We start from the raw sequence: 26,594 nt of genomic DNA, 5'->3' as shown, positions 1-26,594 counted from the left end.
ATGCCTGGTAGTTTACAACAATAACAACAAGAAGCAGCAGCAGCAACAATCCTTGTTCTTGTTCTTCCTCTTATTACTTAATAATATTGAATAATTGGTTGTTGTAGGTTTTTTGGGTTGTTTGGCGCTGTTCTGAATTTCTTTCTTTGTAATGTTTTGCCAGTCTCTGTGGCTGGCATCTTCAGAGGACAGGTGTTAGAACTCCCTCTGTGTTCTGGTGTAGGATAGTTGAGTATTTGTAGCTGTGGGATCAGCTTTTTGTCCTTTTTCAGGAGATTGGGTGATTATGGTGATCAGGGTGTTTTTTTGTTATGGGTGTATTGTTGTAATAAGGGGGGAGATGGTCTATCACTGTGATTGATAGGTGTCGTTAGCAAGTCTTTTGGGTGCAGCGATTACCAGTCCTTGTGGCTGGGTAGAGTTTGTTGACCTTTTGCAGGTTTTATTTTTCAGTGTTGGGAGCCAGGCTCTGTTGAATTTAGACTTCTTCTTTTTTGTTGAAGCTCTGCTGATGTTTGTTAATTTCAGTGGCTTCCCTGTGTAGTCTAACATAATGATTGCTGGTGTTGTCCAGTACTTCCGTGTTTTGAAATAGGATTTCATGTCCAGCTTGTTTCAGGGGATGTTTAGCTACTGCTGATTTTTCCAGTTGTTTTAGTCTGCAGTGTCTTTCATGTTCTTTGATTCTGGTGTGGATGCTGCATTTTGTGGTTCCAATAAGACCTCCAACAACCCATGAATCGTTTTAGAAAGGCTGCCAAGACTTTGGACTAACTATCAGCCTGAAGAAAACACAAGTCATGGGCCAGGGCGTGGACTCACCTCCCTCTATTGCCATCTCCATCCAAGAATTGGAGGTTGTCCATGAATTTGTGTACCTTGGTTCAATGATCTCTGACACTCCTTCCCTCGATGTCGAGCTGGATAAACGCATTGGCAAAGCAGCTACCATGTTCTCAAGACTCACAAAAAGAGTATGGCTCAATAAGAAGCTGACAGCATACACCAAGATCCAGGTCTATAGAGCCTGTGTCCTGAGCACACTCCTGAACTGGAGTGAGTCCTGAACCCTTCATGCACGGCAGGAGAGAAAGCTGAACACTTTCCATATGCGTTGCCTCCGACACATTTTTGGTATCACCTGACAGGACAAAGTTCCAAATAGAGTAGTCCTAAATCAAGCTGGAATTCTTAGCATATATACATTACTGAAACAGCGATGTCTACGTTGGCTCGGGCGTGCTGCAAGAATGGCTGATGGTCGGATACCAAAGGATCTCCTGTACGGAGAATTAGTGCAAGGAAATCGCCCCAGAGGGAGACCATAGCTGCGATACAAGGATATCTGCAAGCGGGATCTGAAGGCCTTGGAAATGGATCTCAACAGATGGGAAACCCTGACATCTGCGTGCTCAGCCTGGAGGCATGCAGTGCATCATGGCCTCTCCCAATTTGAAGAGACCCTCACCCAGCAGGCTGAGGAAAAGAGGCAGTCACGAAAGCAGCAAAATCAGGCAGTTAGACGGGGTACAGATTGTATTTGTCCTCAGTGTGGAAGGGATTGTCACTCTCGAATTGGCCTTCTCAGCCACACTAGACACTGTTCCAAGACCTCCATACAGAGCACAATACCATAGTCTCTCGAGACTGAAGGATGCCTATGATGATGATGATTGATATACCTGGCCACAACTGCAAGGTATCCAGTATACTCCTGCAGTGGTGAGGGGGTCTCTTTTGTCCTTTGCTGACCATAACATTTGTTGTATTTTTGTGGTGGGCCTGAGTACTGTTTGTAGTTTCAACTGCATTTCTCATGTTAGCTAGGAGTAGGGGGGGTATTTTCCTAGTCACATTGTGTTTTTATGAGCTCCCATTGTAATGTAAGGGGTTTTTTTTTAGTGTCTTGGTCTTGAATGGATAATGAAGGTCCATTTGCTTTCTGAAAGGCCTGCTTCTGGTGGAGATGAATAGAGTTAGAACAGGGGTCAGGGAACTTTTTTACTTTTATCCCCCAAGGCCTCCTCCTCCTCCGCCTGGCGGGCCGCACTCAGTCTTTGGCCCTTTTGAGTGGCTCCCCTTCTCTGCTGGCAGGTGGCTCCTGAGCGGCCATCGAAGAGCAGCAGGTGGCTTGCCTGCTGGGGACGCCCAACACCTGCTCCTTCTCTGGCACCAGCACCGGCTCCAGTGGCTGCTCGCCGGGGCGGCCACGTCGGACCTTGCCCTCAGGGCTCCTGCGGGCTTCGCTGTCAAAGCGCCATGACAGCTGCTGCACGGAGGGTGAGAGGCTCCACCAGGCCCAGCTGGCTGAGGCACCACCGAAGGAAGCCACGTGGCCCCATGAGAGCCACTGCCGCCCAACAGGCTTCTATGGGGACAGACTATGGGGCAGCGGTGTCCCGGTGCCAGGAGGCTGAGCCTGGCTCAGGCTGCCATCGTGGCTGTGCCCGCCCCCCTCAGCCCCGACCCACCTCTCCAGGCACTAGAAGGAGAGGCTTCTCCTGGCTGGGGTGCTCCAGCTGCTCACCTCACCCTCTGCCATGGCTGGCCCTGCCACCGCCGCCTCAGCTTCCCTATTCCACCGGCCGGGGCCCATTGCCGGCCACCATCCGCCATGGCTGGGTTGCAGCTGGGCCAGAGAAGGGGGTGGAAAGGGGGCGATCGGGCAGCCGAGGACTCCCCCTCTGGGCAGGAGAGAAGGAAAAGGAGGAGGAGGAGGAGGAGGAGGGAAGGGGGTTAAGGTCATGTCCTCATTATCCCCAGGATTTTCATTACCGATTTGGGGTAATTTACCCCTGTTTCTTGACCACTGAGTTGGAACAAGAGATGTGGAATTGAGTTGTCTGACTTGCTGTTCAATCGGGCTTAAGTTGCATCAGTGACTCGACTTAACTCAGGCTCAACTCATCCCCCCCCCCCCACAAAAGACTCAGACTCTGCTTGCAACTCAGACCCATTTTTCTGAATTGCAGTTTCAAGCCCCTGTTCTTTTAATGAAGGACAATGCAAACCCAGATGAAACTTAGTAACATTCGCCAAAATTCACGGGAGAGGCAGACGAACAGCGGTGGCAGAGGTAGTGATGGGAAGGGCAGGTTTTGAGAGGGTGAGGTGGAGGGGTGGGGTATGCGGTGAGGTGGGCATAGTGTTTTGGACAGGGAGGAGGAACCCACCCCTTCTTTTTTTCTGAAAAGGAAAAAAAATGTTTTTGATAGGGACTTGGACTTGTTACCAAAGACTTCGAATTGAACTTGGGACTCAGACCCAAAGACTCGCCAACATCCCTGGTTAGAACTAGTATCTCTGTACCACTGCTTTATGTGTGTGGCATGTGTGTTTGTGGGACTGGGCGAGGAATCCAGTCATCTCTGTCTATAGAGGATGACTTTGATAGATGGGCTAAGAAGACTGCAAAGCTTGTCCAGGATGTGCTGCGGAAACAGCTTACTACAGAGGAGAGAACTGAGGTGCTACACGCTGGGATAGCAGAGCGTGAAGGCTACGTAAGCTGCTGTGATTTGGCATTTAGATTAATAGAATTTGCTCCAGAATTTCATACTGCCTGACCTAAGGATCCCACCCTTGACTCATGCATGCTAGAAATAAAGGCAAGGATCCTGTCGCAGATATTTTAACATTTGCATACTTTGAGCCTGTGTTCATGTAGAGCTGTTAAGACTGTGGAAATGGTTATGTTTTAAAAAGTGGTCAGTGGAATCAAGGCGGTGGGCATGTGTGTATCTCTTTGAGAGTCAGTGCTTGCATATCAGCAGCAGAACCGCCAGGCTCAACAAGACTCAGGTTTTGTTTGTGTATGTTCTGTTTGCATGCTCTGATCGGGAGCTTTGAAAAGTGATTCTTTAGAACTTTATTTATCAGAATCCCCCAAGTGACATGCCCACTGCTCTGTGTATACCCATCACAGGGGCTCTTTCAATAGTGTCTTTTGAGAGGTGAATGAATGATGTGTTGTCTGTCTTTGTCTATCTTACCGTGCAATCCTATGCTGAAACTGCAGGGAACTAGATGGTTGATAATAAAAATCCAATGGATTATATAACTGGAAGGAGACAGTGGAGAAGGTCTATACTGTATTACATTTCTGAAAAATTTAAAGATAAAGAGCATATCTGCATTACTAAACTTGATTGACTGTGAACCAGAAGAACTGTTAATTGAAACCAGACATATTCTAAGAGAAGAAAGCAAAAGTACTATTTGTTAAAAAAGAAAAGAAAAGCCTCAATGGATCACTGCTAAAACAGTTAAAATTTTCAGCAAGAGGTGGCAATTTTATCGGGCCAGTAAATGCAACTTTCAGCAACTTGTATATAGAAACAAAGAAAGCGTTTGTAATAACCATTACAAAGAAATAGAAGGGGAAAATCAAAAAGGTAAAAAAGAGCTCTCTCCCATAACATCCAATAAATTAGAGGGAAATGTAAGTCAAGACTAGAGATGCTGAAGACTACAGATGCTGATCAAGACAATATATTATCTGATCAGGATTAAATAAAGAGAAGAGGGATGCAGCACACTTTTGAACTCTATAGAAGAGTTTAAAGAAGAACCCTTTGGTGAGGACCTAGCACTTTTGGTGCTCTCAAAAGACGTGGAAGGAATAAATCACCAAAAAGTAGATAGGATGCTGGTAGAGCTGTTTCAAGCTATGCAGACTGAATGTATTAAAGTCTAACAGGAGTATGCCAAGAAATGTGGAAAAAGAACAGGGGCCCACAGACTGGAAACAATCAACGCATATTTGATCTCAAAGAGAAGAGGTGCCAAAGTGTGTATAGGACACTGCATTAAATTATGGCAGAGACTTGTATAAAGTGAGAAATGCTAGATATTCAAGCTGGATTCAGAGAAGGAAAAAGCACTAGAGATCATTCTGCACAGCTGGCTTAGCTACTGGAGCATACTAGAGAATTTCAGAAGAAAATTAGTTTCTGCTTTATGGATTATAATCTTTGATCATGAAAATATATGGATCATTCTAAAAGAAATGGTTGTACCACAGCATTTTATTGTCCTGATGCATTACTTGTACCTTTGCCAAGAAGCTACTGTTTAGATAGATCATGGAGAAACAGAGGCCAGATTTACATTAGCAGATAAATGCCACATCAATGAAGATTAAGATGATAGCCGGAGAGTCAAGAAAGCTGGCAGGGAAAAAATAGATTCATCTGCAACATGGCATTGGAGGAGAGCTCTGTATACACCATAAATCTCCAGAAAGACTAAGCATGTTCTAGACCAAGCCTGAACTCTCACGAGAAGTTAACATGACTAAATTAGGGCTATCATACTTTGAATGTTATAATAAGACAAGGCTTACTGGGGGGGGGATCCAATAATGCAAGGAAAAGTGAAGATAGTAGGAAAAAGAAGAAGGTCTAATTTGTGGTGGATCAACTGAGTAAAAAGGAGCCCATGGCTTTTAGTTTATGAGATGTGAGCAACTTGATGGCTCAGAAGAACACTCAGAATAAATAATGTTTATAAGATAACATTCAGGGACTGTTGGATGAGGCAGGTGAACCCATATATTGATAGCCCACTTCCCAGAAAAATACAGGTAACAAGTATGGACTTGGCTGCATTCTTGTCCCATGTTTGTCAGCAGAAGGAAGGAAGAGAGGGAGAGGGAGAGGGAGAGGGAGAGGGAGAGGGAGAGGGAGAGGGAGAGGGAGAGGGAGAGAGAAAGAAAGAAAGAAAGAAAGAAAGAAAGAAAGAAAGAAAAAGAAAGAAAGAAAGAAAGAAAGAAAGAAAGAAAGAAAGAAAGAAAGAAAGAAAGAAAGAAAGAGTGTTGGTTGAACGGATTCCAGGAGTTCTGTTTTTTACCCCCTTTCTGTGCTAGCTGCTAAAGTAGGTTTTCTCTCCTATTCAAATCTTGGCCTAAAAAAGCAAAGGTAACATATCCTGTATAGCAATCCTCTGCTCCTGTAACCTTTCCTTGCTAAGAACAATGGCTGTCTTGTGTATCAAAGTAACAGATGCTGTTTCTGGCAAGGGCTACAGCTGCCAATGTAAACCTCTCTGGGGTGATTGAACTTGACCCAACCCAAGGCTCAGCTGGCAGCGTACCAAAATTTTGGTCTGTGGGTGGGGTGGAGGGTGGTAGTGGAAAGAAGTGGAGTGGGATTTTTGCAGTGCATAAATCCAGAAGTGTAGTCCGCTAACAGGATCCATCCATTATGGGAAAATGCAGAGCTGTGCAGGGGTTGTAATTTGACAGATCTCGAAAGGGCCACAGGCTCCATGCCGATGGTGAATTCAGCACCAAGAGGAAGAGAGATGCACTTAGCTTGGATTTAAGTAGGAGGTGGTCCTGCTTGACATCATGCTGCATTTATTCCCATTCTAATAAAAGTCAGGGTCTTCTATATTGACCATTTACCTTGGAAAGAGTTAGATAATTTAGGCTTTTAATTAAATCTAATGATCAAACAAGTTACTGTGAGTATAATGAGAAACAGGACACAGAATCGTGACCCTCTTGCCTGTTTTGGGTCATCTGTTATTGCCTGAATAATCTGAATAATCCTCAAGCTGCTTCCTGAATATGCAATTTCAGCAGTTTACTTGTTTCTTTTATTGCACTTCTGGCTCGACTTTCCTCTGTTGAACTCTTCCTTCTCACCTGGTCCACAAAACAGTCCTGAGAGGTAGATCGGACTGAGAGTGTGTGACTGGCTCAAGGTAACTCACTGAGTTCCATGGGTGAGTGGGAGGGAGATTGGAGTCCTGGTCTTCCGAATCGTAGTCAAACGCTCCAACACTATACCATGCCTGTTTAGCACTGGAAAAGTCATGAGTCTGAATCTCTCTTGACACCATGGATTCACTATATGTGTTTAGGCAAGATGCTATTTTAGTCTGCTCCTACTTGGTCCCCCCCCCCCCAGCCATGTGGGATTACAACTTTCATCACCCTAGGCTGCTAATGGTAGAGATGCCTGACAATAAAGTGGGTTATAGTCTAACATATTTGGAGGGCATCCGTTTGGAGCAGACTGTCCTAACTCTGCCCCTTATCACCCTCTCACACATACCTGCAAAATGGAAATAACAGCATTGAACTACAGTAGCAAAAAAGCCTATTGTAAGGATAAAAAACTGTGGTCATGGGTGTGAACTGGTGGCTGGCTCCCCTTGATCTGTTTTAAGGAAGTCAGCACTTGTCATTTGATTGAATAAACCAAGCAATTAAAATGTCTTCAAACAGCAGCTTTAAGTGTTTGTTCACCAGTGTGTGAGCTTGGCCAGCAGCGTATATAAAATCAGCAAATGCGTACATCTCAAATACGTGCCTTTCTTTTAATTTTTTTTTTGTAAGAGTGAAAATCTTATTCAGCAACATGGGGGCAGTAGCCACCCAGGAAATGCATCATGAGGCATCCCGTGCATTTTGTAAGTTTCCATAAACCACAACATACATAAGCAGAAACAGCAAAAAAAAAATTGTCTATGTTGTTAGTTACCAGGCTGTAATTAGGTGGAGATGCTGGGGTGCTACTTTGTCAGAGCAAAAGTAGGAACCAAACCTTCAGAATAATGCAGAATCACAGATTGTTAAACTATCACTTAGAATCATGTTTATTATTTGATTACTGGGCCCCATAGAAACAGGAATTCATTCTGGGTTTTTTTTCTTTGCAAGGCAGTGTTTCTCAGCATGGAGGATTTTGGGTTACAGCACCCAGCATTTCCAGCTAGCATGGGCTGTAGTCCAACATATCTGCAGGGCAGCAGGTAGGGAAAAGCTTCTCTAAAGGCAAGGAGCTGGTGTCTTTTTGGCCCGAAACTTGGTGAGCAGAATGCCTGCTGTTGATCTGCAAAACAAAGGAGGTCTGAGGTGTATCTGAGATGTGCAAAACATCATTATACTGCATTTCATTTTCTTTTAATGCTTAATTTGTTTGCAGCAGTATAAGGACAGAAACTGAAAATTTGCAGTTCAATCCGATGATGAAATAGTAAAAAAAACAATAAGGGAGTAACATGTTTCATTAAAATCCCTAGGGGTAATTGATTAAGTTAGCAATCAGGAAAATGCATGGCCAGAGAAATAGGCTTTCCATGGGCAGCAGTAACAACATAAATGTATTGGGAGACTTCCTTATTTAATTCCACCCAATGGCTACTATAGTGGTGAGAGCTCTCCTCTACCCTATGGCTAAATGGGTTTCCCAGAGTATATTAAAGGAGCACCTTCTCCATGCAGTCTAGAGACCAGTGAGGTCTGTTAGGGAGAAGGCGGTCTTTCAAGATCAAGCTAAACATTCGGAGGATTGTGTGTCCCCTTTTAGCGATTCAGGACCCAGAACTTGAAAATGTTACTTTTTTTGGAAAACATCTCCTAGGAACGGCATTTGTAATTGCAGTGTTGGCTCAAGAGTTGTGCAAAGAATAGTCTGAAAAAGTAACATTTCCAAACTGTGCAGGAATTGTTCTGATTTAATAAAGAGAAAAGGAAAGGAGACTATATTGTATTATTATTGCTCAGAAACCCCCATCCTTTGTTATGCTTGTTACATAACACAACATGAATGGGAAGTGAGCAGGAAGATCTTATTGTAAAGATGTGCACAACTGGGAGCTGCCTTTTGGACAACACCTTTCTCTTTCACTGACTGCTGATGTCCCTTGAGTCAAAACTACTGGGACTGATTGTACAATGTGTTGTTTTCACAGTTGTATGTATGTGGATTCCCTGGAAGCAAGAATGCACCCCCCCTCTTGCTCCAAGGGTGCCTTGAAATTTTAAGTTATATCCAGGATTGCACAAATGGAAGGGAGTTTCTGGGGCTGACTTGCTAGCCCTCATCTTCCCCTACAATCCACAAAAGAATTGTCTCCCACAGGAGTCTCCTAAATGGGTCAGGCTGTGGTAGAGAAAGTGGAGAAGGCAGAGGAGGATGTGTCAAAAGTGGCTGGAGGCATCCTTCCATGGGTGGGAACTTGGTCCATTTTTCAGGAATCCCCTCTTCCCCATCAACCCTCTGCCCCACAGCTGACCCCAGTCAGAGGAGCCTCCAGTCCACAGGAGAAGCCTGTGGCTGTGTAGGAATCTGGAGTTGCCAAGGGAAGAAAACATAGCAGAAAACACCTAAAAACTCCCTTTGACTGCTGGAGTGGCCTTACACTCTTGGTTGATTCATGATGTGGGTGTTGTGGGCAAAGTTTGGCCCTTCAAATATTGGTGGGAACTGCAAGTCCACAGGAACCTTAGCCAGTGTAGGCAATGGTGAGCGCTGGGCACAACCGCCACCTCTGGGGCCACACTTTGCCCACTCCTGTTTCATCGCTTGATCTAGAAGACCGGAGCTCTGGGAGAGGAGGTTGTACCTTTTCCTTCCTTCCTTTTTTTTTTTTTTTTTGCAGAGCTACTCCATCATCCTTAGTTGTTTTTCTTTCAAATGGAGACAATAATGAGCTCCCTACCACACAGCCTTCTCCCCCCCCAAGGAAAGAGATTGAAAGCCCCCTTTTAAGCACATATGACATATGCAATAAAACTTAATTAATACTTCTGTGGCACGTTTGTTCTGGTGACAGTTCGCAAGCAAGAGCTTGAACAAAGCCAAGCAAGGTGAGGGAATTGAAGTTTGGCCGAGCAAAGTCATCTTTTTGTTTCATAATCTAGATTTTTTTGGGGGGGGGGGGACAAAGGGAGGAAAAAAATACTCCCCTCCCCCCTCCCGACGTTCTCTTTTCCTGGTCCTGTTCCAAATCCATACAACTGGAAAGTGATGCTGCCCCCAAAGGAAGGGGGGGCACAGCCTGTACATTTTCAACATTCTTACTAGAGTTAACGACTTAGAAACATGACTCCCCAAAAGAGGGAGGAGGACTCAGCTTGTGTGTGTGTGTGTGTGTGTGTGTGTGTGTGTGTGTAAGTAAGTAAAGTTTAGTCACGAAAAGGGGTGTGTGTGGAAATAGGGAAAAAAATGCAGAGCCTCAGGGCAGTCTCTGACAGCGCAGGGGGCTGGCAGGCAGCTCCCAAACAATGTGCTTAGTATTATCCACAGGGCTGGAGCTGTCGGAGTGGGCTGGCGTGTTTTGCCGTACCTGTGCAGCCTGGGCTATCTTTGGCTAGGTGCCAGCGTGTGGAGAGGGTTTATTCCACCCCTCCTTTGCTGCTGCTTTCCCTCCCTCCTGCCTGCGGTGTGTAGTTTTTCTCCCCTTTCTTGCAGGAGCCGTTTCAAAAAGCCTGGAAGCGACTCCTTTTTGTAGCATGGTGTAGGGTGTGTGGCTTTTTTTGGTTTTTTTGTGTGTGTGTGTGTGGTTTTTCTTTTTCTTTTTGTTTGGCGCAGGGAGAAGAATTCGCTCATTTGCTCTTTCTTGCCCTTGCTTCCGTTTAATTTTATTTTTCATCCCGGGTGAGGCCCCTTTTCTTCCCCAGCTTGTTGCATGTTTCAGGTTTGGAACATAAGATTTCTTGTTTTTAATTTCACTTTTCTTTCACCCTCCTCCCCCCCCCTCCACCCCCATTCCCGCTTCCCTTGTGTTTTCTGTACAGGTTGCAAGCTCTCCTGTCACAAGAAATGTGAAGCCAAGGTAAGAGCAATCAGCTTGTTCCGATCCTTATTGTTTTACAACAACAACATTGCGGTCGGTTTGGGTGGCTTCTTTCCTTCTTCTTGTCTGATGTGAATCTTCTTTGAAAAGTTATTTGGATGTGGAACACGGGAGCTTCTGTGCCTCTTATTCTCTCCTCCCTGAACTTTTGTTTATTTTTAAAAGCTGCAATTGTTGCTTAGGCTGAAACTTGCCAGGTTCCCACCAGGTCTCAGAGCTCTGATTACAAATTCTCTGGGAGCTCCTCTGTCCTCCATTGCTTGTGAGGAGAGTAATAGTCCCATATTGATATGTAGCTTGAAAAACACGGCAGCAAATCTTTTTTGAATAATTCCTTCCCGGGCCAGCATTATGGCGGGTTGCCTTCGGTTTTTCCCTCTTTCTCTGTCTTCTCCAGAGGAGACGGCTGTATTAGCAGGAAATGCTTACGGAGGCTTTCAAGGTGAGTGATCTTTCCTCATCCACGGGCAAGGCTGTAAAATAAGTGCAGTCGCTTGAGAATTATTCTGTCCTTGCTCATTCATGTTAAGAGGTCATATCCTCTTTGAAGCAGTTGGGATTTACCAGGGTGAATAAACTGAGCTGCAGGGGAATCTCTCTTCACTTGCTTTGTTCTGTGATAATGGTCCATTTAACTTGGTTCTTGGTCTTCAGGGCTCTTATCAGCCTTAATGTAGCACTGGTCCTCATAACAGCCTTGTTATATTAGGTCCTCTTGACAGACTGGGTGCAGAAGCCCAGAGATAATAACTTGCTTGAAATTGCCTTGTGAATTCAGGACTTTGAGGGGACTTGGTTATGAGTCTCTATGTTGGAATACATTAGTTCTTAAGAGCCTGGCACTCCATTGTCAGCAATTCTTAGATATGCCCGTGGCAGCCACAAAGTCAAGAGATCCTGAAGGTCTCATGGTGCTTTCCATAAGTGGAAAGTTGGACACTAGGCTGACTCTATCATTAGGCAGAAAGAGAAAGCTGCCACAGCTGACAGATACTATGGGGCAGCTGGATTACACAGCTTTATGTGTAATATGGTTTATCCTTAAACAAAATTGCCCTTCACCCCTTAATCCTGCCTGCTGCCCTCAGGTGGGGCAGAGGACTATGTCTCACTCCGAGCATTAAAGTAAGATTCAACCGTCACTCCAGATGGCTTATTCATGAGGTATGGAAGGGGATATCATCCTGACATTTGACTCAGGCAACAAAATATCTCAGGCCTGTCTTGGGGAGACAAAAGCCCAGGTTTAGCCGATGTGCTGGTGCTGGTGATAAGGCAGAGTAGCAGCAACCCTCCCCAAAGTCAAGCCCTCTGCTACTAGCATAGTTCATGCCTGGCAGCGAGTCACCCATGTCCACTCAAGTATTAAAAAAAAAAAACAGTGATTGATAAAAGTACCAGGTAGCATACCCCTTCCTGTGTCCTTAAATACCGTGTGGCTTTTGTGCAGTTGATTAAGAACTACTACTACTACTACTACTACTACTACTACTACTACTACTACTACTACTACTACTACTACTACTAGTAGTAGTAGTAGTAGTAGTAGTAGTAGTAGTAGTAGTGGTAGTAGTGGTAGTGGTAGTGGTAGTGGTAGTAGTGGTGGTGGTGGTGGTGGTGGTGGTGGTGTGGTAGTAGAGTGGTAGTAGTGTGGTAGTAGTAACAGAAGAAGCTGCCTTGCATGGAATCAGAGCCTCGTTCTGTCTAGCCCAGTATTGTCAGCTCGGACAACAGTGGGACTCTTGGGTTTCAGGATAGACTTTCTGCTAGGCCTGCTTGGAAGTACTGGGGACCGAAACAGGACTGTGCTGTGCCCATGAATGGTGGCCTCTCTCCAGTATAGCACCTCATGTGCTTTGCTGGTCTCTCATCAAAGAACCAGTCAGGACTGACTCCAGTTACTTGCCAACATCATATGAGATCACCACATTTCAGTGTGGGGTAGTGGTTCTAAACATTCTCCTAGGCTGTTTGTAGCCTGTTGAATATGGAGGGCTCTAACTGCAGTGATAGGGAGATATAGGGGTCAGTTTGGAAAATAAGGATGTGGTTGTGTGTATGGAGAAGAGCAGAAATGTCCTTGCCCTGCCTTGCCTTTGGCACATTGCTCTCCCACTTCTGGTATCTTCATGTGTCCTAATTAGCATATTTCAAAATCACACAGCCAGTTCTAGAGTTGTATCTAGGAACGGATAGTGTGGTTTTAGCCTTCACATCTATGCTGCGATGGGTGTCCCATCCTTTATAGCTGGGGTTCTCAAGCTTTCGCAACTTGTTTCACCAGTCAGGCCACGAAGTTCACCATCCTAATAGGAAACACCACCCTCATACACATTCATAAGCTTTCAGGGTATAAAAATTGCAGGAGGATTGTGGGGAGCAAACACAAACAGACAAAAATAATGATTCTATTGGCAGCTGAAAACTGTAGTAATCGTGTTGAGTATACATTTTATATTCCCTTTAACTGCAAGGCACAAGGACAGTGGGATGAAGTAACGGGGCATCAGGAGAAATTTGTACTCATTGTGATCAAAAGGTTGCTGAGGTACAGTCCATGGGAAGTAGGGTCAATAGGAGATAGCATGTTGCATTTGTGGGAAGACATGATCAATGAGGGAGTGCAGACTCTCACTAACTGTGATGAAAGTCTTGTGCTCCACTTTAAGTACTCCTGTGCCCCATATGTGGTGCCAGTTGATGATCCCTGCTCTTTGGGGCATAGAGGGATGGAGAAAGAGGGGACTGTGTGGTCCTCTATATAAAATGCCAGATTCATATATTGCCGGAGTCCTCAGCTTCTCAGCTCTGCCTCTGGTTCCTGCCTTCACTTTTGTGTCTGCTGCTTTGGTCATATCTGCTTTGGTTGTGTAACATTTTCTTTTCTTCAATGTTCTTCCTTTTTTATTCTGAAAAGGGTACCCTCTTGCTATTACCCCTTAGTATCCCCCCCCCCAATTCTGTTCTCCACACTAGAAACTGATACAGCTGCCACCACATATTTCAGTACCTAGCAAATATATATCATGGGTAGGCAGAAGGTAAATTTGTAGACCTTTTGTATCTATTTATATCATTAGCTTCTACCAGCATGGCCAAGGGACAAGAATCCTAGAAGATGTTGTCTTTAACATCTGGAAATCTACCACTTGCCTGCTCCTGAAGTGCACTGGCCCATTTATCAACTGAACCCAGTGCTTCCAGCTCCAATTCTTTTGCAAAAGGAAGAACCTTTTTTAAATTTTTTTAAATTTTTTAACAAGAGGGGTGACAGAAAGGAAAAGGGGAGTTGAGGTTAATCACATACTAACATCCATTCTATACCTATTGCCATATCAAAATTCCACGTTACTACTTCTAGGTTTATGTTCTCATTTCAATATATGCTATTCATATGTTGCCTGTTGATTCAGTCCACTTGTAGAATAAGTCCCATCTTTCTGTTGCCTTTTGTAAAGGACAGTCCTTCATTACTTCTGATAAAATATCCATTTCCGCTATTTCCCGTATCTTCTCGATAAGATCTTCTTGTTTCGGTATCGTCGGACTTTTCCAATTTTTGGCATAGAGAATTCTTGCTGCAGTGATTATATATATATAACTATATATTCCTTTGTCTTATCTATGTTATCAGGTGTCATACTCAATAAAAACAGTTCTGGGGTTAATGGCACCTTACAAAGCAATATTTGTTGCAACACAGCATGTACTCTTTTCCAATACTGTTTCACTACTCCAAAAGGAAGAACCTTGACAGGATTACTGCTAATGTTGAAAGAGATGATAGTTTGCTTATTCAGTAGGATGTTGAATGGACTTCTGCAACTTGTAACAGAGCTGAGGAAAATTACTTTTAAGACTCCAGTTCTCAGGAGTTCCAGAAGTTATAGTACCAAAAAGTAACTGCTCTTGCTTTCCCTGCTCTTGTTTGTAAGCCATTCATGGAACAAGCATAAATAGAACTAAGAAAAAAACAACAACAAAAGGCTTGTTGAATGGAAGGGAATGAATGGCCTTTGAAGATGAATTAGAGTAAGTGTGCTCACATCCCTTCTTGGACCTGGGTGACAAAACTGGGTTAGTAGATGCTAATGTGAGAGGGCCTGTAGAAACCAAAACACAGATGGCCTATGGGAGAATCAGCATCAGGATGCTGAGTGGAGCAAGATGAAGTTTGGTGCATGAGCAGTGTCTCTTACTGCAGTGGTTGATCCAAGACAGCATTGATGGACTGGGCTAAAATGTGTTGCAAGAGAAGATCAATTGAGGATATGGGAGATTTTTGAGGAGGACTTGAAATGCTTCTGGGACAGCTGACTGTAGAAATATGCTGCTGCTATCAGGGATTGTGCAGGAAGAACACTGGCGAGTTGTGATGCTGGCGCTTCACTTCTCGCCTGGTTCCCAATGAGTCAAGTGTGTGCAGCCCCTGATTCTGTCTGCAATGTCTCCTCACTTGGCTTTTTGTGTGCCAGCATTGTATGGGTACAACATACATACAAACACCTTCACACTGAGTGAGCAAGCCCTGGTACCAACTGAGAATGGGCACAGGTAGATGTCCAGGCTTTAAGGCCACTGCATACACAAAAAGCTTTCTCTCTGGTCCCATTTATCCTGAGATTTGTCTCTGCCTGGAGAACAAGAGAAGTACGGCATTTCTCTGAGACTTCAGTCAACATCCTGAGACTTGGCAGTCCTAGTTGTTGCGTCTCAGTTGAGTGCACAGAAAAGTGTTCTGCAGGGTTTTATTCTTTTTTATCAAGAGGTAGATAAATATATCTCTCTCATTGATCAGATAATGTGGAAAAATGATAATCCATAGGCTATAGTTAAGCGTATGAACAAAGAAAAGTAAAAGCATTTAGACAGCATCTTCAGAACATAATGCCACTGGCATTATAATAGTGTAAATAATTAATTAAGGAAGTGTATAACATTGGTTCTCAAACATGAGTCCACAAATGTTGCTGGATTTCTAATCCCAGAAGCCCCAGACAGAATAGCCAGTGATCCTGGAATCTGGAATCCAACAATATCTAGAGACCCAAGATCAGAGAGTTGGTGTGGTGTAGTGGATAACGTGTCAGACCAGGACTCAGGAGATCTGAGTTCCAATCTCCACTTGGCTTTGGAAATAAACTGGGGGATGGCAATGGTAAGCCCCTCCTTGGACTCATCTCAAGTACCTTGAAAATCCTTTTATACTCACAACAACTCAGAAGCAACTTAACAGTGCATAGCAACAAAAATTAGAGAGCACAGAGGGTAAGGCTACCAGTAGCTACTATTCATGATAAATATATAAATCATCTAGTACCAAAGACAGTTATGTTATCAAGAAAGTTCCTAGTGATCTTCACAGAGCTTTCATGGTATATGAGATATTTAAGGAGTGGTTTCATCAGCTTCAACCCCCCTGTGAGTTTCATGGCCCAGTGGGGATTTGAACCCAGGCCTCTTGAGTACAGTATTAAGCCAACATTCTATCTGTCAGCCCAAACAAAGTATTTCTAGAGAGAGTATGCCTCTGTCCATCAGTAGCTGGAGAGCTTTAGAAGGGCCTGTTGTATTCAGATTCTGCTTCCTCGACTTTTTTTCATTTGCATTTATCAGATTTTTTTTTGACACAGTTCACAGAGTTTTTAAAAAGGATATAAAATTTGTACATTAGAGGAAACAGTCTTCTGGGCTTCCACAAACCCTCACAGTGCTCTCCCCAGAAAAACCATTCTCTCCTTTTAAAGAAAAAATAAGCTGGATTTTTTCCCCACTCCTGGTCTCCTTCATGAGTGGCATTTATGACTTTAAAGAGGTCTGGGAAAGAAGGAACCTCAGAGTTGGGAGGTTTTTTTAGAGCCTCTTTTAACTCCTGCTCTCCTGGAGAAAGGCTTGACTGGATTTCTGAACCCTGATCAAGAGCATTCCTTCTAAGCTCTGAGGATGCACTGCAGCATTCGTGATATGTCCCACTGGTATATGTGTACACATACTCTTTATCATTTGTGTAAAAATTAAAGTGGACAGGACTTGAAAAATATTGTATGCTGCATGGAGCAACATGAAGTGATACTTCATTCATTATGAGTGAGGAGATGAACTCTGTCTCCTATCTGGAGTTCATTTCCATCTCTAGAAGTCAGACGTGGCACTGCCTCCACCATGATTCCTCTAGGGATTATCAGTGGTGAATCTGAAACTTTTGAATGTCATAATGGAAACCAGGCAGTGCTTTCAAACCATAGCTTTTGAACCATATGACTGCAACCGGATCTTGTACTGGAAGTGTCAGTATTTGGAAGATGGAAATGTGTTCATGCCGAGGATGTTTGGCAGGAATATTAACAAGGATGTTCTGGCTTCTCTCTCTATGTCTGTCACATACGTATTCTAACTTGTGTTTCCTTTCTAAGCTTTCACTTGTCATTTGATAAACGACCTTAGGTTTAGTGTCATCGTGTTTAAATGTGTGTTTTTGAAAAGCATCCCCTCCCAGTTCATATACCTCTTTGTTACATATATTTAAAAAGATGAAAAAGTGGCATGGAAATAAAACCTCTGATCTATCTCTTGCATTCTTTATATCAGGACTCCTTCCTCAGACCTTGAGGTAACAAGTTCAAACAAGTAACTAGCTTGGGGTATAAGAAAGTTACATTCCAAAAGTGATACAAAGAGCAGGAACAGAGCCTGGATAAGTTGCATAATGAGTAACATTTTCTAATTTCTTTTGAAAGTTAGTGTTAAGGGCAATTTAAGAGGAATTTTGACAGCTATATTGTAGTTTTCTTTTATGAAAATTTTAATTCTACCCCATAATAGAAATATAATAAGACCCACAAGAAGGAATGCTTCCACTAAACAAAAATGTCTATTTCCCAGTTGCCAGCTATGTCTGATGTTTGTTTCTGACCTGATTAGAAGCAAATCCAAGTGAGAAGAGGTTTTAGTAGCTATAAGACCAGATAGGCGGGATATTAAATAAATAAATAAATAAATAAATAAATAAAATAAAATAAAATAAAATAAAATAAAATAAAATAAAATAAAATAAAATAAAATAAAATAAAATAAAATAAAATAAATACCCAGGTGAGGCATGACCAATGGGGATGTGACCTGTTATCAGTGGTAGGAATTGCATTCAGCAAGGGGATTGTCTAAATAAGAGTCTTTCCCCAATGTGTTGTGCCTGGCATTCAGCAAACACAATCCATCACCTTCTGGAAGATCTGGACGCAACCCTTGTCAGATGTGCCCATGGGAGGTAATAGAAGATCATACCAAGAGGAAGACCAGATATGAGATGAATTGGTTCCTTAAAGGAAGCCACAGCCTTGAGTTTACAAGAGCTGAACAGGACTGTTGAGGACAGGACATTTTGGATTCATAGGGTTGTCATAAGTCATAAGTGACTTGATGGCACATAACAGCAGCCAAGAGGCTGCTATATATGATCTACAGTATATATGTTCTGTTCACAACAATCTTCTTCAACCTAGTGTTCTCCAGATGAATTCAGACTGCAGTACCTACCATCCAGGCCAGACCGTGTAAGATTGATAGGAATTGTAGCCAACATACTGTATCTGAAAGGCAGCAGGTAAGGAAAGCAGGCTTACAAGATTAAACAGAAGGCTGGGCAACCTTGCTATGTCAACAAGGCCTTTAATGAGTAAGCAAACACCCTTCCTAACAGGGTTTAGGTTGAGAATTGATTGTGAGACCAAGTATTATTTTAGCAGTTGGTGGAGGAAGTGGCAATATGGGGAACTCTGGGCAAGAGTGACCATATTCTATTAGAATTCTTGATTTCAAAGGAAACCAAAGCAGACTGTAGCCACACATATATGCTGGATTTTTAAAAAGCCAATTTTAATGAACTCAGAACAAGGATAAATAAAGTCCCATGGCAGGAAATCCTAATAAGAAAAGGAGTCCAAGAAGGGTGGGAGCTTCTAAAAAAGGAAATTCTAAAGGCACAACTACAAACAATTCCAACAAGAAGAAAGGGCGGGTGGCAGCAAAAGAGGCCAGTGTGGCTTCACAAAAAGCTCAGAGAGGACCTGAAAACAAAAAAGGGACACATATAGGAAGTGGAAGGAAGGCAAGGCGACAAAGGAAGAGTACAAGGAAGTAGCAAAGAATTGCAGGGATGACATTAGGAGGGCAAACACTGAGAATGAACTGAGGCTAGCAAGAGACACTAAAAGCACACACACACAAATTCTTCAGGTGTGTGTGTTGCAAAAGACAAAGAAAAGAAACAGTTGCTTAGCTGTTCGGTAGAGATGGAAGAGTGATAATAGAAGACAAAGAAAAGGCAGAAGTGCTCAATTCCTACTTTAGCTCTGTCTTTTCCCAAAGGACAGACTATGACCCTCCAGATAATTGTGAAGTGCAGGTGGAGGGGGACAAGATTGCAACTGGAGATTGATAAATAGTCAAGGAATGCCTCAATACTTTGAACAAGTTCAGATCTACAGGGCCGGATGGACTGCATCGAAGAGTATTGAAGGAGCTGGCTGAAGAGCTCTCAGAAAATCCATTATTTTCTTGAAATCATGAGAAATGGGTGAGGTGCCAGATGACTGGAGGAGGGCTAATGTTGTCCCTATCTACAAAAAGGGAAAAAAGGGGGAACCTGGGAATTACAGACCAGTCGGCCTGACATCAATCCTGGGGAAATTCTGGAACAGATTATAAAATGATCAGTATACAAGCACTTAGAAAACAATGCAGTAATAACCGGAAGCCTACATTGATTTGTCAAAAACAAATTCTGCCAGATTATTCTGATCTCGTTTTTTCATTGGGTAACCTCCCTGATAGACAAAGGGAATGCTGTAGACATAGTATATCTTGACTTCAGCAAAGCTTTTGGCTTCAGAAAAGCTTTTGACAAAGTGCCCCAGGATATCCTGATTAGCAAGTTAACTAGGTCTGGGTGCTGGATAAAACAACTGTCAGGGTCAACTGTGATACACAACTGTCTACAGAATCATACACAGAGGGTGATAATTAATGGCTCTTTCTCAAACTGGGAGGAGGTAACAAGGGTACCCCAGAGCTTAGCCCTGTGCTCTTCAGCCTTTTTATTAATGACCTCGATCAGGGGATGCAAGGAATGCTAATCAGATTTGTGGATGACACAAAATTGGATGGAATAGCTAGTAGCCTGGAGACACAAACAAATCCAAAATGGTCTAGATAGGTTTGAGCAATGGGCTGAAAACAACAGAATGGAATTTATAAGAGATAAGTGCAAGGTTCTGCATCTAGGAAAAAGAAACCAAACACACAGTTGTAAGATGAGGGATACCTGGCTCAGCCATACTACGAGTGAGAAGGCTCTTGGAGTTGTTGTAGATCACAAGCTGAATATAAGTCTACATTGTGATGTGGCTACAAAAAAAAAGGCAAATGCTATTTTAGACTCCATTAACAGAGGTACAGTCTCGAAATTTTGCAAGGTACTTGTTCTCCTCTATTTGGCACTAGTTAGGCTTCATCTTGTGTCCAGTTCTGGACATCACACTTCAAGAAGGATGCTGACAAATTGGAACAAGTACAGAGGAGGGCAACAAGGATGATCAAGGAGCTGGGAACTAAGCCCTATGAGGAAAGACTGAAAAAAAACTGGGCATCTTTCACCTTGAGAAAAGAAGACTAAGGGGAGATATGATAGCACTTTTCAAATACTTGAAAGGCTGCCATACAGAGGAGGGGCAGGATCTGTTCTCGATCATCCCAGAGTGCAGGACACACAACAATGGGCTCAAGTTAAAGGGAGCCAGATTTCAGTTGAATATCAGAAGAAACTTCCTAACTGTTTGAGCAGTACGACGATGGAATTAATTACCTTGAGAGAGGTGGTGAGTGATCCAACACTGGAGGCATTCAAGAGAAATGTAGACAACCACCTGGCAGATATCCTTTGAGTTGTATTCCTGCATTGAGCAGGGGGTTAAACTCCATGGCCTTCTTGGCCCCTTTCAACTTCATTATTCTGTGATTCGAGAGTGGTAGAATGTGCAGATCTCAGAATGCATCTGCCAGAGCGTCCCTTATGGCTGCTGCTGGTGCATTACCTCAACCTGGGTTTCTTGTATCAGAAAATTGGTCTGTGAGTACTCCCCACACAGACTGGTGGTCTCATATGATGTCAGAGTCAGCATGGAACTGACAGGCTGGAAGAAACCCATTTTTGAGGTCTTCTCTGGTGACAGCAATCACCTATTTTCAAAGGCTCTGTGTGGTAAGTCACTTTGACTACAGCTGTTAATCAGAGCTAATTTAACAAAAAAAAAGAGGAGCAAAATAAAAGAAACCAAAGCATAATGTTCATTATGCTGCAGGCCCAAATAGCACCTTTACTTAATGCTTTTATAACTCACTTGCTCCAATATTTTTTTTTCATTATCTATAATTCATACTTTGGTTTATTCCCATTACCTGAGCCTTATAAATAAGTCCCCATTGGATTGGAGAATTGACCTCCATGGGGCCAGGCTACCTGAAGAACTGCCTGTTTCTACCTCAACTTACTGGCATATTAAGATCCCTTGGTGGCTTCCCTTCAGGTATCCCTGCCATCTGAGTTCAGGCAGATTATGCCTTGGGAGAGAACCAATATTTGCACTTTGGATGTAGAATGCTCTCTCCATGCAGGTTTGTTTGATGTCTGTTCTGCTATCTTAATGATGCCAAATATAACCCTCCCAGGCCTTTTAATAATTTCACTTCTAAGTGGCAATTCCAGAGATTTTCTTTTTGAGGGTGGAGGGAGAAGGAGCACAGGAACTCAAAAGTATATTTCAGCCACACAAAAGTGACAGAGGTGTGTGTGCCACACATCAAGATCTCTGATAGAAAAACAAGGGTATGATATACACAGGCACATTCTTTTGTAGTGGCGTGTCCTGTGTGTAAGCATTTTGCTGAGGGCTCCCAAACTTGGATAATTCTTGGAGATAATCTTCCATAATTCATGTTCATTTCAAGTGTGAGGTAGGGGTGAACAAAAGGTTTCACAGAAAAAGTGATTTGTAAATTTGTCATTCTCATTTGCACCCCCACCCTTGTTTTTAGTAATTCTGGACAGTAACATTCCAGTTTACTCTCATGTTAGTTCTGAAGGGTAAGCCAGGCGGTGACCTAAAATTTTGACCAAGACCTGCCAGGAGGGGCAGCTTCAACAGCTGAGTGTGAATTCATATGTAGCCCTGTCTCATCCGTTTCAAACCATCACACTGTTCAGTGCTGTGTAAGAATGTCATCAGTAGGAAATGTCTGACTGCTGCTCCCCCCTCAGCCCCCCCTTTTTTCTGGTCTCTGAATAAATCCCATCCTAGTGTACTGTACATTATTCTACCAAAGCACTCCCTTTTAAAAAAAATGAAAGATGAAATTCTTTTTGCTGTGTTTTCCAGCAGTGCCCAAGAAGGTTATGGCCACAATGTGGTAAAAGGTAAAAGAAATTGGCTAAGGACAAAGTGCTTTTATTGGTGTGTGTGTGTGTGTGTGTGTGTGTGTGTGTGTGTTTAGCAAATATTGGAAAAACCGTAGAATAGGTGATATTGGAGGAGGAGATAAAACGTTCAGCTGTAATGCAACAGAAGAGTAAAGCAAGTAGAGACTCTCTGAGAACGATGTAAGGACATACTGAAGGTCATTCTGGTCGTTTATGGCACAGCAGGCATTGAACTGAGGTTTGTGGTGCTTGGGAGTGTGTGCTTTAACTGCCAAGGTCACCTTTTTCAACTGGTGCCCCTTTCAAGGCTTGTAGCAGCATGGTGCTTGTCACATGACTGGAATCTGTTAAACACTGATGTGTTTTGTTTGCTCTTTGTTTTTTAAGGGTTTCTGTATTTGTTTTAGGTACTTTTTTTGACTTCTTATTTAATGTGCGGTGGCTATAAATCTGACAGTATGCTTAGAGAAGTGGTAGTGAAGATGGTGAGGAAAGGAGGGATGTGTGTATATAACAGGGTGAGAGAAAGAAAAGGGAGTACATTAGGGTTGCAGTGAAATTTAAACACAGTAGATTTTGAAATGAATTGTTTGTAGCCTAGTGCCTAGGGCAGGGCTAGGGAACTGTGACTCTTGAGATATGTTTGTACTCCCATGCCCATCGTTCCCAAGGAGTGCCACCAGGGATCAAGAATAATGGGAGTGGTAGTCCAATGGCATCAAGCATATCCATAGCTTCTCCACCCCTTTAAGTAATTAGCAGCTCTAGTTAAAAAGTTATACATGACAGGAGCTTGGGTATGTTTTAGAAGTTCAGTGCTTCGTGGGCGTTCTGTTTATATATATATGAATGAACAGTGCCAAAAACATGGATTGGAAGTTTGATTTCAGACCTCTGTGGCACATTCATAACACAGGCCTTTCACTTGAGAAGAGGATCACCAAGCTTTGCCTTCATTGCCATAGTCTAGTGAAGTTGTGTTCTAGTCTAAGTTGTGTCCAACAGGATTTTTAAATTACAATTTGCGGTCATGTTGCTTAAAAGAGAAATGGCAATAGGTGTTCAAAGGACTAGGAACAAATTCTGGATCAGTCTTAACTGGCATCATTGGGTCTACTGTATGTGCCTTCACATATGGCACAATCCTCCTGCCTCATTCACAGGATTTTACAGGGAGTCTAGAGGCATTATCATCTTCCAGTTATAATCCTCCTTTTCCCACCCTTTCTTCTGCCTGATTTCTTCTCTCTCTCTCTCTCTCTCTCTCTCTCTCTCTCTCTCTCTCTCACACACACACACACACACACACACACACACACACACACACTCTTAAGGAGGGACAGATGAAAAAGCTACATGAGGCCCTTTTGACAGCTGTCTGTATGGAGAGAAACACCCCAAATCTTAACCAGTATAATAAAGCCTTTGTTCACACATCTGCAAGTCAGAAAAAGAAGTACAGATGGTCAAACTAGATGTTAAAGGAAATATGTATTTCCTCTGATTAAAATGCTTGTCCTTTCACGATGGGGTTTCCTCAGAAAAATCAGACTTGCAAAAAAAGTGCGTGTTTACCTTTTAATGACCAATCACAGAACAAAGCATGTTAAGCACAAGGTGATGTAAATGAGGAAAACTACATGCTATGACAGCTGTCTTTCACCACTTGGGGGAGAGTATGTATGCAAAAACATGATACATTTACAATCCAGTTTGACCTCAGAGTCACCACCATGCCTGCTTTTATCTGGTAAGTACTGCATTGTATTTTAGATGCCTTCCAGAATAGCAAAGTGTCCCTGTTGCCCTGCCTCTTAAAGGAAACACTAGTCCTTAGCACCATCTCCCTCCTCCCTGTTCCCCTAAAAATGTGAGAATAAATTTTGGACCACAGTGCTTAACGCATATGTATCCCTTGCCCTGCTTAGTGGTGTCAACATAAATTTGGAGGATTTGTGAGGGGGCTGGATAGTTCTGGCTGCTGGAATAACATGTGGAGGATAGAAGAGCCCTTGAGAGTACAGTGGTATCTTGGTTTACAAATGCCTCGGTTAACATAATTTTCAGTTTATGAATGAAAATCCATTGAAAACAATGCCTCAGGTTACAATATTTTTTTTTTGGCAATATGAAGCAAGTTTCCCCAGGCCACATTGTACCTGGGAAGTTTATAGTGCTGCCCCTGTGCATGTGTTCCTATGGAAAACCACAATTCAGTTTGTGAACTTTTCACAATACAAAACATCCCAGAGAACACATTAAGTTTGTATACCAAGGCACCACTGTATATGAAGATGCTCTTCCTGATGCAGAGTACATTTGCCTGGTGTTGCCTTCCACCTCTTACTGTTTCCTCCCCCTCCCCTGATTTGCTGCTTGGCTTTATCCTCTCCCTTTCTTATAAGATGTTCTCTTTTGTTATCTGCATGGTTCAGTTTCTGACAAAAATATTCCTTCAAGATGTTTTAGTCTGCAGCATTAATTTAATTTAGGAACTCATTTAAGAAGTAAAACTCCTTTTCACAACCATTTTAGGGTCTGTGCCTACCCAGCATCTGCACAGAATGTGGAGAAATTTGGCCTGCTTTGCATCATGTATCTGTCAAAGGAAAGTGTTAATTTTAGGCTGTAACAAAAATTATTTTTATTGTAATCTCAAACAACTACACATCCTGCTAAGAGCAGATCTGCACCAGGATCATCCTTGAGTCAATCTGACTTAGTAACTGCCATCTATGACTAAGCTTCACCATGTCTTGTCTACTGCAATGTGCTCTGTTTGGGGCTACCCTTGAAGAGGGTCTTGACTCTTCTGCTGGTGAAACATGTGGTAGCTAGGCTGCTAACTGGTACATGGTATCATGATCATATGAGCCAGATACTAAAAGACCTGCACTGGTTGCCAGTTGCTTACCAAGTCCAATTCAAGATGTTGGCTACAAATTTTAAAATCTTATATGGCTGGGGGCCTGACTGTCTAATGGATCACTTGTCTGGCTAGGAGGCTATCCAGACTTTAAGATCTTCAGGAGAGGCCCTCTTAAAAGGCTAACTGTTTTAAAGGTCTCCCCCTGTGTGGCTCCCAGACTATGGAATGCACTCCCTTCCCAGTTATGATCTGTTTCCTGTCTGACTGATTTTAAGAAGAAAGTAAAAAGCATATCTTTTTAGTTGGCATCTGATAAATAGCCTGCCCTGATGTGCTTTTTTTAACATACACACTTTTTTATTTTAGTAGTTTTAATGTATTTGCTTGGTTTTATTGGTTTCACAGTGGGGTTGGTTTACATGACTTTATGATTTCTAACTAAAAGGTCTTCTATCGGTTTTTGGTTTTTTAAATAAGTTAGTAAGCTGTGTTGAATGTTATTTTTTAGTGGGTACAAATGTAATATAGTGGTGCCTCGCTTAACGAGCACACCGTTTAACGATGAATCCGCATAGTGACGTGTTTTTTGCGATCGCATTGCGATGCTTTAGGTGGCAAAACATCACATTGCGATGATCAGAAAGCATTTCGCTTACCGATCTTCGCATTGCAATGTTTAGAAAACAGCTGATCGGCGGTTCCAAAATGGCCACCGGATCAACAAAATGGCCGCCCGCAGTGTTTTCGCACCGATTCCTCACTTACCGAGGCGGTGAAAATGGTCGCCCTATGGAGGATTCCCGCTTAGCGGTGAGTTTTTCCCCAATAGGAACACATTAAACGGAGTTTCATGTGTTCCTATGGGTTCCCCCCGGCATAGCAACGAATCCAGATAGCGACGTTAATCCTGGAACGGATTAATGTCACTATGCGGGGCACCACTGTATATAAATAGCAATAAAAAAAATCTTAAACAGCTGATGTTCCAGCTCAAATGGAATCAGAAGTTGGCATTTGAGACCATTGTTAAGGCCCCTACTGTAGCAAGGGGTTGACGGTTGACCCACAGAACTTTCTGGCCTTGGTCCTCTACATTTTTCATAGTGCTGCTTGATCACCTGCCCTCATAAGAATATAAGAAAGACCATGCTTGGCCAGACCAAGTGTCCAGGAGGAATAAGATGAGCAGTTGCAAAATTTTGTGTTTGCAGTGATTTTCAGAGACTTGTCATGCCAAGACTTCCCCTTGTATCAGAGGTATTTTCCCTCTTTCTGTGTAAACAAGACCCTGCTTTTTCCTTTCGTTTCCTCTCTGTTCCGCACTGCACAGTCCTTTATTGTGAATCTTGTCCAATACAAATTCCATTATTCTGCCATTTTGCACAGACTTGTTTTTTTTTCCTGCCTTCCAGTAAATCCTGCATAGGAAAGATGCTGTTCTGTGCAGATATTGTAATACAGTAATCCCGTTCAGTTTGGAATTCCTTCCATTAAAAAATGGCTACATATATCCTGAGAAATGTTACAAGATTTCTGGAAGACTGGCATCCTTATCCAGCTTTCGGTTGCTACAGTAGCTAGCTAGCTACTGTAGCTAGTATAGATGCCTATGGGAAGGCCGCAAATAGAACATGAGCTACTGTGGCAACAGAAATGCTGGAG

The 26,594-nt window shown here is 42.9% G+C and overlaps 1 protein-coding gene across 17 annotated transcripts in view; it reads left to right on the top strand.

The window, feature by feature from the left end:
- TNS1 (tensin 1) overlaps positions 1 to 26,594 on the top strand; it is a 404,124-nt gene that overhangs the window by 149,504 nt on the left and 228,026 nt on the right. For 11 of the 17 annotated variants that reach the window (XM_020805096.3, XM_020805086.3, XM_078380947.1 and 8 more), the window contains exon 3: positions 10,532 to 10,569. The exons of 1 other annotated variant lie outside the window; for it this stretch is intronic. In XM_020805096.3, coding sequence (XP_020660755.3) covers positions 10,532 to 10,569 — 38 coding nt within the window. Of the gene's footprint in view, positions 1 to 9,971; positions 10,392 to 10,531; positions 10,570 to 26,594 lie in introns of those variants that run through there. 5 more of the 17 variants (XM_078381310.1, XM_020805113.3, XM_078381232.1 and 2 more) reach the window with 3 other exon arrangements.

Source organism: Pogona vitticeps, chromosome 1 (assembly GCF_051106095.1).
Source record: "Pogona vitticeps strain Pit_001003342236 chromosome 1, PviZW2.1, whole genome shotgun sequence".
Classification (NCBI taxonomy): domain Eukaryota; kingdom Metazoa; phylum Chordata; class Lepidosauria; order Squamata; family Agamidae; genus Pogona; species Pogona vitticeps.
The sequence above is the reverse complement of the archived record's forward strand: the minus strand, read 5'-3'. Positions and strand labels throughout refer to the sequence as shown.